At 48.9% G+C, this 11837-nt stretch overlaps 1 protein-coding gene across 1 annotated transcript; it reads right to left on the bottom strand.

The window, feature by feature from the left end:
* Nucleotides 1–10393: 10393 nt before the first annotated feature.
* On the bottom strand, nucleotides 10394–11320 carry LOC119377188 (uncharacterized). The gene has a single exon (XM_037646770.2). The coding sequence runs from the start codon at nucleotides 11261–11263 to the stop codon at nucleotides 10394–10396; it is 870 nt and encodes a 289-aa protein (XP_037502698.1). The 5' UTR covers nucleotides 11264–11320.
* Nucleotides 11321–11837: the final 517 nt, after the last annotated feature.

The following is an 11837-nucleotide window of genomic DNA, read 5'->3' as shown; positions in this document are numbered from 1 at the left end:
GAAAAAAGCACGTCCGGCCCTACGTCACATGCGCCGTAGGCGTCGTGTACGAAATCCCACTCACTTGTGGCAAGGTTTATATCGGACAAACTGGTCGTTGCATCAACGATCGAGCACGGGAACACGAGCGCTCTGTTAAGAATAATTTGACTTTTCATCTGCCTACGCATTGTAGGACCTGTGCCTGTGAGCCAGTGCTGTCTAGCATTCGAATTCTGGGCAGAAGTGGGAATGCGCTGGCCAGAGAACTAATGGAGGCTTATCATATTAAAAAGAAAGACCGTGAATGTATCAGTGACACTTCTGTTGTTCTGCGCAGTAAGGAAAGACTGTTCTTAGACACTTGGTTGTAATGCGAATATGTTTTGGTTTCCCGGTCCTGATTAGCATGTCGACTGTCATGTGCATTGCGCCTGCGCGCGCCACTCGGCTGTGTATATATGTAGGAAGACGTTTCTGAATAAAGTTTAGTTGCGAGTAGCGCCTGTCCTGTACATCAGTGTTCCTTCTCAGTCCTTGTCCATTTTCGCGCTAGCCAATTTTGAAGACTATGAACCAACTAGCCCAACAACGTATACTCTTAAGCAATATACGTACGTTCACGGATGTCAAATGCATACACACAAAGTAAAAACTTGCACTTGCATGCATGACAGCATTTCTTTCAAGATCTGACGACAGTCACACAAAAGCGATCACGAAAGAGGTGTACTCACAGCATTTGTCATGACTGCCATATAACCAATTAGTTGCTCATGATTCTTGAAGTTAGTTTGGTGTGCATTGTCGGAAATTACGTGAATTTCCACGACAAATGTCTCTGGCTTATCCTTTGGGGAAGCACCGTCTTGTGTCTTGGTTTTGTCACCTGAACACGTGACGGAGCCACAAATGTATCGCTTGATTTTTTGTTATTAGCTTTATCACACCTAATATTACTATAGAGATAATAAAGTAATAACATCTCGGGTTTAACGTCCCAAAATCCACGATATGATTATGAGGGACGCCGTAGTGGAGGGCTCCAGAAATTTCGACCACTAGGGGCTCCTTTAACGTGCACCTAAATCTAGGTACTCGGGCCTCAAACATTTTCACCACCATCGAAAATGCAGCCGCCGTGGCCGGGATTTGATCCCGCGGCCTTCAGGTCAGCAGTCGAGCGCCATAACCACTAGACCACCGTGGCGAGACATATTATTGCACTATTATAGAGAGCCCGCTTGTATATGAACAGCAATATATAATCATTTTCAATAATGAATCTAATGCAAATAATTTTCCATGGAAGGGAGAATCCAGAACAGAAGTTTTCTGATTTACAAACTATAGCTGCTTTTTACACTAGTATGAAAGCACCCTTTTTCTTTTAGTTAAGTAAGATTGAAACTCAGAATACTTGCAGTCGGTTATTACGTTAGTGTAGTTTAATTATTAACGTATACCTCGTCAGGCTTTGAACGTGCACCAAAACACAGAAGCAGAACGAATACATTAACCCTGTGCGACGCGCTTCATGGTCGACTGTATATAAATGCGTGAAATTTACATAATTTGATACCAAGGTTTGGGAAACCAAATTTAAGGCTACTGGAGGTGTTAGAATAAATTATTTTGTATTTTATGGGAATTAGCTGTAACTACAGTGTAAATAATCATTTAATTATTGTACAGTCAGTCATACTGTAATTCTTCATAAACGAAATTGAACGACCCACTGAAATTACATCTAATAGTTATCTGCTGGTAACGAGCATTCCTAAAATGTTAAAAGAATATTTTTAAATAACTGCCGAAACGCCCAGGTCCAACGTCTCGTTAAACACGGTACTGCTTTCACCAAAGCGATAGTATGTAGCAAAATATTGCAACCATAAGTGATGTATAACAACCAGACAAGGAAGCCCATATTTCTAAGCCACTTCTTGGAATAATGTCATGGAGAAAATTATGCTAACAGAGATTATGACAAGGCACCACTGAATCAGTTGGCTGAAGCATCATCGCATAGTGAACCTGCTACACGAATGCGACACGCCGCTACGGATATCAATTGGATACATGAAAAATATTCTACAATACGATTCTTCCATTCACATGCAACACAGGCCTCACAGCACACGTATTACAAACTAAGTATAACTTAAGGGCAAGTAACAATAAAAAAGTGTATAAGGAGCAATATAAAGATTCGACATGTTATTGATTCTGAACAATATTTGTATATCGCATATCTTTCGACAGAAATGGCGGCGATAAGATCAGTGGACCCTTGTTGTGAATAGCATCGGTAAGGATGACAAATCCCACCGCTATGTTTCGGTGATGTTATGCACAAGCCTGTATAACAAATTCGAAACATTGACCAGAAAATGCTGCAAAGTAGACCGTTGACAACACTCTCCGGTATGACTAAACGCACTGCCTTGGCGAATACCGTACATTGCAGCATATCTCCATGTCATCATATGTGCATGTTGACGATATTTACCAACTCGGGCCACAAGCGCCCACCGGCGATGATGGTGTGCAAACGCCACCACCTGCCACGCTACATGAACAAGTGTGTCTTGCTTACTTGTTCATGGCCTGGTGAATATATGCATAGATATACCTCCTTTTAAAGCTTCATTTGTTGGGTAAGTTTCAGGTATAGAAAGTTTTTGTATCACACACGAGTGACGCACTTCTCGGTGCTAAAGGTCACCAATCTGACTCGTGACTGCAGTCAGACTTATAAGACTCTCGGGAGTCTGACACTGAGAAGGTAAGGGTGTCTAAAAATTTATGGAGTTTGAGCCCGAGTGAGTCCGCCAGAGTAGACTTCGCACGAGTACGATTGAGCAGCAGATGCGCTGGATTTCGGCGATACTTAGTCTGTGTCAGCCCAGTCGAGCGAAATTCTGGTCGTTTGTAACCTGGCCTCCGCGATTACATTCGGCAACGCGCCGTTGTAGGAGCCAATCTCGAAGGCCACAGTTGGAACCTGTGTAAGCACGATCCTGCTGTGTGCGAGTCTGAGCGTTGACTTAGCAGAAATATATTTCGTAAGTGAATCTAGGTGAGCTTCGTTTATTTTGCGGACAGACGCGTGCTTCTGATGCATACACCGGACGAGCACTGTATTTAATAACAATTAGACAACGCCGAGGGGGTCATTTCATGCTTATATTTGGCAATGATTTGGCCACCCCTGATTTGTCAAACTGACGACGTGTCCCTCTTGCGAAATGGTCGCACTAGCGGTATAAATGATCAACACTTCCTTTCTCATCGTCCTTTCGCATCCAGAAGCACGTCACCTTGTCCTCACTTTCTTCGTCAGTCTTCTCGTTGGTGCACTGCGTGTTTCGCCGTGTATCACCACCAACGAGCCTATTTTTACATCCTTCCATCCCTTTCACTATTGTAATGCTGAAAGTGCTGACTCGAACAAACTTTGATCAGGGCCTTTTCAGGCAGCTGATGTGCGCTGATGATTGTGAAGTACTACAAAGAACGGAGAATTATCAAAGAACACAGCACAATGCACTGTTGCTTGAAGAGGGCGCAGGACGTGCACGGTTGCTTGAAATTGAGTTTTGCACGCTGCAGAAACATTTAAGAAGGGCGGGATGCGAGACGGCGCGTTTTTGTCTATGTACAAATGCTCTTTCCATATTCCTAATTTTTTATATTGAAATTTATGGCCGCCATATTAAGTTTTAAGCATGACGCTCTAGAGCACGGTCGTCGTCGTAAAGTGGCGTTCAGTTAACACAATGGCAGCGGAGAAATTGTGCAGTTAGGCTGAACATTTCCCAGCAATTACATTCTGCAATTTCAGACGATTGAATAGGAGCATACTGGAGTGTTTAGCAGATGCTTGTAGGTAAACTTTGTCCTCAAAGACTATGTACACCTATCGCAAAAAAAAAAAAAAAAACGCCAGGCCTGCGTGGAAAGCGCAGCACAGTCACAGCGCGAAAGCTGCAAGAGCGGTATTTCTAGAACCGCTTTCAACTTTCGTGGGGCTACTAATACAAGTACACTAGCAAGGTACCCAATACGCCGTAAATCATAATTTTTGTGAAGTTGGGAGGCAGTCTATACGCCATTATTCTTCATTCCGCGGAATTCGCTTTACGTGACCACCTGGTTGTTAATTTACTCTTCTACCATGCTACATTACATACGTTAATGTGGTATCTTCCTGATTGAAGCCTGTATAGCGTCTTTTTGCAAAGCAGTTTCAAGCACCAGTATGACTCTCGGGTACAATATTGGCTCCCATGCAGAGGGCCCAGATTGAAACCCCGTTACATCCCGGATATATTTCATTTGGTTTTCTCTTATTTCGCGGGGTAGCGGTTACGTACATCGGCGGCGGACAACTACGGTGCGAACACCGGCCGTTGTTTTGATCTCCTAACAGCTTTCGTTGTAAAATGCATTGCCATGATTTAGAAGCTTGCTAATTCGGCCCGTGTCACCGCTCTACTAATTTCGTTAACGGACATCTCCGCGCCCACAAGTTCACTTGACTAATGAGAACTCCACGCCCTCCCCACCCCACCCCTTTTTTAACAGCGGAGATGCTTTAGGTTGAGAAGAAGAAATAGTTGAGAAGGAAAGGCAAGGTAGTCAACCAGTTTAGTGGAAAAGCCCGAAGGAGCGTCCGCAGCTCCTGAGGATTATGCGCCACACAAGTGGGCAAGCTCCACTACTCATCTTCGGTGCGCTAAAAATGAAGAAGCAGCCTATAACTAGAATGTTCAGCAATGGCTAAAGTGATGTCAATTCTGTAAGATTAGATAGATAGATAGATAGATAGATAGATAGATAGATAGATAGATAGATAGATAGATAGATAGATAGATAGATAGATAGATAGATAGATAGATAGATAGATAGATAGATAGATAGTAGATAGATAGATAGATAGATAGATAGATAGATAGATAGATAGATAGATAGATAGATAGATAGAGTAGATAGATAGATAGATAGATAGATAGATAGATAGATAGATAGATAGATAGATAGATAGATAGATAGATAGATAGATAGATAGATAGATAGATAGATAGATAGATAGACAGACAGACAGACAGACAGACAGACAGACAGACAGACAGACAGACAGATAGAGATAGATAGATAGATAGATAGATAGATAGATAGATAGATAGATAGATAGATAGATAGATAGATAGATAGATAGATAGATAGATAGATAGATAGATAGATAGATAGATAGATAGATAGATAGTGCCCAATACAAAGAGCAGGCCGAGGAAAGAAGAGCACGCACTCAGTGTTCCAGTCAGGGTACTCAAAGTTCTTTACAGGAATCCACTTGCGCAATATGTGCAAACGGCGACACTGTCGGCGAAAGTTCATAGACTTGGGCTGTCAACGTACTCACTCCCTTCATTTGTCCTGCCCTATCGCGTATGCGCAAACCAAATATTTTAAAACTAGTTAGTGATGCACATTGTCGAAAGCTGTTTAAACAGGACAGCACGAAAGCCGTTGAATAGCCAATATGATAGCACATTGTGAAGAATATTTCGCGCAACAGTATCCTTAAACATTAACATATATGACCGTATGAAGCATTGATTTCACGACATTGCATGCACGTACTAATTCATGAAAGAAAGTTCTGTAATGCAATAAACGATACCAAACAACCGAGGGCCACTAGATACTACAATGGCGACGTTTTCAAACCCCTGTTATTCTACAGTAGACAGCTACTTTATGTGGGACACCTTGTCGAGCGTGCAATCATTCTCTTGGTACCAATTTTCGAGAATGCGCACACTCTCACACAAACGCATCATTGCCCCTTGTCAACGAAAAACTGTGCGTTCTACACTTCAAGCGCCACCATTCGACGTGGAAAAGTGGGATAAAAAGTGGTGGTGGGAAGCTGAAATGTGATGTTGTACCTGAATGACAGTGTTTGGCAAAGAAAATTCGTCTATTATCTGAACGAACATGGTAATAGGGCCTTATCAACGTGTACTAAGGAGATGATGACGCGAGCACGTGCCCGTGCAATTCGATCAATCAAGAAGTTCTTTCGTATTGTAACACCGGTCAACAGCAGCACAAAATGTTTAAAGGCACCGTTTCAATATGATTTTTCTGGGCGAGAAGAGTGTAAGTGTAAAAGGTTACAAGTTACGAGATCATGGACATAAATAATATACACAATGACAATGTCGCGATTATGATGAAGACGTTGCATAGCAGAAAGCATATGAGTATGCGTAGCTTTATCCTTTTCCTGTGACCGACAAAACGCACTTCTTGCATGTCTGATTCTGCGACATGGAGAAACGAATACTTATTCACTTCTGTGTAGCCGCCACGCCATATTGTCCGAGGTTCACCTGATTGAAAAGCCGTATTCGTATCAATGTCTATCAATGAAGTAGCGATGCTCTGAAAACGCAATACACGGTCTCTGAATGGCGAACATAGTGACACCTTAGATATTTATTTCACGCTTGAGCAGCGCGCAAAAACGAAAAAAATGCGAAGCTTGTACGAAGCTAGCCAGGCTTGAAACAGCAAAACTGGACGATTCTGAAGACTAACCTGGTTGCTTGTAGGTTGCTTCTAGCCCTTAGCTAGGTGATACAGTATCTAGGTTGCTTCTAGGTTGTTGTTATAGGCATCAGCTAGAAGATCCTAGGTTTGCTCTACGTTGATTCTCAGCGCAGAGAGGTTTGAGTTTGTGGCGATGGGCGACCTCACAGACCGGTGAAGTCTCGGTCTTGCCAGAGAGAGAGAGCGAGCCCGACACGACCGCCTTGACCAGAAGTATTTTAATCTCTTGTGGCGATGGGCGACCTCACAGACCGGTGAAGTCTCGGTCTTGCCAGAGAGAGAGAGCGAGCCCGACACGCCCGCCTTGACCAGAAGTATTTTAATCTCTTTTCTTTTCGAACGCCAGCGCGCGCAGGCCCGTGGCAGCGGCACCTGCCTCGTGCAAGAGCGAGCGTCTCCGTCCTCTTCTTTGCGACGCCGCTGCTGCCGCTACAGAGGGCTCCCCCCTAGAGAGGAGGAAAGTCCGACGAGCGATCATAACTCCAGGTGACACGGGATGTCTTGGGTGTCGCATGAGAAGGCATCGACTCCGTCACCCGAGGCTTGCCATTCGTCTTTGCCTATATCGACGATCTCCTTGTCGCAAGTCCTTCCGCTGAAGAACATGTTCAACACCTGCGGTTGTTATTCTCCCGCCTCGCCAGCCGCGGAATCGTCATCAACGCCGCCAAAAGTGAATTTGGTCGACAGGAACTCGAGTTCCTGGACACGTAGTCGACGCGAACGGCATTCGACCACTGCCGTCCAAGATTCGCGTCGTCGAAGATTTCCCACAACCGACAACGATGACCAAACTTCGACAATTTCTCGGGTTCGTCAATTTCTATCGACGGTTTATACCCGATTGTGCACGACTCGTCGCCCCTCTAGACGGTCTTCTCAACTCCAAAAGGAACCAAACGCTTCAGTGGACTGAAGAGGCCGCCCATGCGTTCACAAGAGTCAAGAGTGCCCTCGCCAGTGCAACACTCCTGAAACATCCGAAACCAGATGCACCGACTGCTATCATGACAGACGCCTCGAACAACGCTGTCGGCGCCGTTTTGCAACAATTCATCAATGGTACATGGCATCCACTCGCTTTCTTTTCAAAGAAGCTGAAGCCTGCACAGAGCCGCTACAGCGTTTTCGGCCGTGAGCTACTCGCCGTGTACTTGGCTGTTCGACACTTCAGCACTTCCTCGAAGGTCGTCAGTTTAGCGTCCTGACCGACCATAAGCCCCTTGTGCACGCGATGAACCGATCTGCGTCCTACTACTCGCCTCGCGAGAGTCGACAGCTCTCCTACATCTCGGAGTTTACCACAACGTTCCGTCATGTCAAAGGCACCGACAACATTCCTGCCGATGTTCTGAGCCGCGTCGATGCAGTCTCCACAGCAACTGCAGAGCCTTCCATTATCGACGTCGGCCTACTCGCTACTCACCAGCGTGACGACACCGAGCTACGTACCCTCCGAAATTCGTCAACGTCCCTGAAGCTGGAGGACGTCGTTTTGACTTCAGATGGTACATCGGTAGTGTGTGATACTTCTACCGGCACACCCCGACCTTTCATCCCGGAACCCCTTCGCAGACGCCTGTTCGACGCTGTACACGGTCTGTCGCATCCCGGAATTCGCGCTACACAAAAGCTCATTTCCAGTCGCTACGTTTGGCCTCAGCTAAACGCCCAAGTTCGCGACTGGGTGCGCTGTTGTTTGCCGTGTCAACGCTCCAAGATCCAGCGCCATCCTATTCCACCTGCGAAGTCCTTCCTTCCACCGGACGCGCGTTTTGACACCGTACACTTGGACCTGGTCGGCCCTCTCCCACCTTCCAAGGGCTACAGTTACATACTGACATGCATCGACCGCTACACACGATGGCCAGAAGCTACACCCATCGCCGACATATCAGCGCCCACAGTTGCAGCAGCCTTCGTGTCGACATGGATTGCGAGGTTCGGCTGCCCATCTACCATAGTCACCGATCGCGGTCGGCAGTTTGATTCGGCGCTCTTCAACGAACTCCTCAAGCTTCTCGGAACGACACGCCTCCGCACGACCTCTTACCACCCACAAACCAATGGGCTGGTCGAACGTTTCCACAGGCATCTAAAGTCCTCCCTCATGGCACAAGGATCACCAGAGAAGTGGGTCGTTCAACTGCCACTCGTTTTGCTTGGCATTAGAACTGCCATCAAAAGCGATCTGGGCTGTTCATGCGCCGAGTTGGTCTACGGCAGTTCGTTACGCCTGCCATGCGACTTCTTCGAAGCCCCCGCCAAAACACCTGTGTCATTAGTCGGAGACTACGTTTCCGACCTGCAAAACATCTTCCAGCACTTACGCCCCGTTCCTACACGCCTGCACGAATCGAGAGCTCCTTACGTGTCTCCGCAGCTCACCTCTGCTACACACGTTTTCGTGCGCAACTGTGCTGTGCGGAAGCCTTTGCAGCCGCACTACTCCGGGCCGTATCGAGTTCTGGAGCGTCGTCCGTCGACATTCGTCGTCAACGTCAACGGCCGGCCCGACACAATCGCTCTCGAACGTATCAAGCCTGCCTATTTCGAAGCAACGTTGCCATCGGCCCCACCATCGTGCGACGCAACGCTACTGCGTCCCGGATCGCTGCCTTCTCATGCGACACCCAAGACATCCCGTGTCACCTGGAGTTATGATCGCTCGTCGGACTTTCCTCCTCTCTAGGGGGGGGAGCCCTCTGTAGCGGCAGCAGCGGCGTCGCAAAGAAGAGGACGGAGACGCTCGCTCTTGCACGAGGCAGGTGCCGCTGCCACGGGCCTGCGCGCGCTGGCGTTCGAAAAGAAAAGAGTGTAGCGGCAGCAGCGGCGTCGCAAAGAAGAGGACGGAGACGATGAAACGCTGGAACGATTGGCCAGCGTTCCGTAGGCCGAAGGGCATGCGGAGGAATTCAAAAAGACCGAAAGGTGTGGTGATGGCGGTCTTCGGGATATCTTCTCGGCGACTGGCAGTTGATGATAGGCGCGAACAAGATCGATCTTAGTAAAGATCGTCGCACCGTGCAGTGCTACCGTGAAGTCCTGGATATTCGGAAGCGGGTAGCGATCGGGAACTGTGATGTTGTTGAGCGCCCGGTAATCGCCACATGGACGCCAGTCCCCAGACTTCTCGGCACCATATGAAGCGGAGACGCCCAGTTGCTAGAAGAAGGTCGGATGATCCCGAGTGCGAGCATGTGCTCGAACTCCGCGCGGGCAACCTTGAGTTTCTCAGGGGACAAACGCCGAGGTCGAAAATAAACCGGAGGGCTGGAGGTGACGATGTGATGACAAACGTCGTGTTGGACCGGTTGCGTCTAGTCCGGCTGGCGCGTCAAAGTGGAAAACTCACGGAGGAGCTCGGCGAAAGGTTCTTCTAGCATAGAAGATATGGGCGCGATCGGCGATGTGGTTGTTGCAAGGGCGCCGGTAACGGTCAGGTGGGTAACAGAGTCGATAAGACGACGGTGTTTCACGTCGACAAGGAGCCCATAGTGGTGCAGGAAATCAGCTCCGATGAGGGCGCGTCGGACATCTGCAACCAGGAAAATCCAGCGAAACGCTCGTCGGAGGCCGAGATTGAGCATGACGGAGCGTGATGCGTAGACTGGAATCCTGGTACCGTTGACGGCTTGCAAAAACGACACAGGTGTCGTTTTTCGGTCGGAGCGTTGAGCAGGAATAATGCTTACGTCTGCACCAGTGTCGACTAGGAAACGTTGTCCTGTGGCTCTGTCCGTGATGTAGAAGAGGCGACTTGTATGCTGGGCCGGACCGCTGGTCGCCGTCAGAGGTCGGCCGGCCTGTTTCCCTGCCACTCACAAGGACGGCGGCAGTGACGAGCGTCGTTTCCAAAACGGCGATGGTAGTAGCAGATGCCAGGCGTTGGTGACGCGTCACGGCTAGTGGGTGTGCGTCTCGGCTTGCTGGAACTTCGGTGGCGTGAACGGTGAGGTGACGCGCGGCGTTGTTCTGCTGCAGAGACGATGCGTTCGAGACGCTCACACAGGGCGTCGAGCGGCAACTGGGCTATCGAAAAAGACGGCAGAGTTCGCAGCGTGGTGGTACTCTCACCAGTCGACGGTGTCGTGGCTGCGATGGCTGGCGTGGCTACTTCCATCACCTTGTCGGCCAACGCGGCAAGTCCGGTGAGGTCCATGGTAGAAGCTGTTGCCAGAACCATCTGCACGTTAGCCGGCAGTCGTTGTAAAAACAGCTCGCGTAACAGCGCGTCGTCGACGGATCTCGCGTTGTCTCCGAGCAGCTGCTTCATTCGGCGAAGAAGTTGGCTAGGGTGTCGGTCACCGAGTTCTTCAGCGGACAGAAGCTGCTGTATGCGAGCACGCTGTGAAACTGCCGTGCGCTGTAGCAGGGTCGTCTTGAGATCGTCGTAGGCGTTCGCAGACAGCGGGTTGCTCAACAGATCTGCTACTTCGTCAATGGCGGTGGGCGAGAGTGCCGCAACAGCGTAGTGGAACTTCGTAGCTTGGGAGCGGATACCAGCAACTTGAAATTGTGATTCCGCCTGAAGAAACCACGCCGAAGGATGCTGGTCCCAGTACTGAGGAAGGCGGACAGCGATGGCTGAGCAGGAAGGCTCACCGCGTTGCTCGGGAAGGTTCTGGTCTCGAGAACTTGTACCGTCAGTCTGTTCCATGGTCGCTTCTGCCACGGAAACGTATGGCCACAATCACGTCCGGGTCACCAAACTGTGGCGATGGGCGACCTCACAGACCGGCGAAGTCTCGGTCTTGCCAGAGAGAGAGAGCGAGCCCGACACGACCGCCTTGACCAGAAGTATTTTAATCTCTTTTCGAACGCCAGCGCGCGCAGGCCCGTGGCAGCGGCACCTGCCTCGTGCAAGAGCGAGCGTCTCCGTCCTCTTCTTTGCGACGCCGCTGCTGCCGCTACAAGTTAAACCGCAGACAATCGCAAACACGACACGGTTGTCTAAACTCCAGGGACAGAAGCTTGCCCTGAAACCAAGCCTTCGCCCCTCTCACTGATCTACGGACACGTCATCGTTGGCGTAGGCCTTCCACCGCTTCGGGGTCTTCTCGCAGCCCCTGTTGCCGTTCCCGTTCACTATTCTCGAATAGAACTTAAGAAGTCAGTGGAGGCCCCTCCCAAACAGCCGAAGCGCGGTAGCTGATCGCCTTCTGGATATAGGAACAGTCCCGCTCATGCACTCGGCAATGCTCTCCGAAGGTGGGGTCACCGGCCGTGCGGCT

This window comes from Rhipicephalus sanguineus, unplaced genomic scaffold, assembly GCF_013339695.2.
Source record: "Rhipicephalus sanguineus isolate Rsan-2018 unplaced genomic scaffold, BIME_Rsan_1.4 Seq392, whole genome shotgun sequence".
NCBI lineage: Eukaryota > Metazoa > Arthropoda > Arachnida > Ixodida > Ixodidae > Rhipicephalus > Rhipicephalus sanguineus.
The sequence above is the reverse complement of the archived record's forward strand: the minus strand, read 5'-3'. Positions and strand labels throughout refer to the sequence as shown.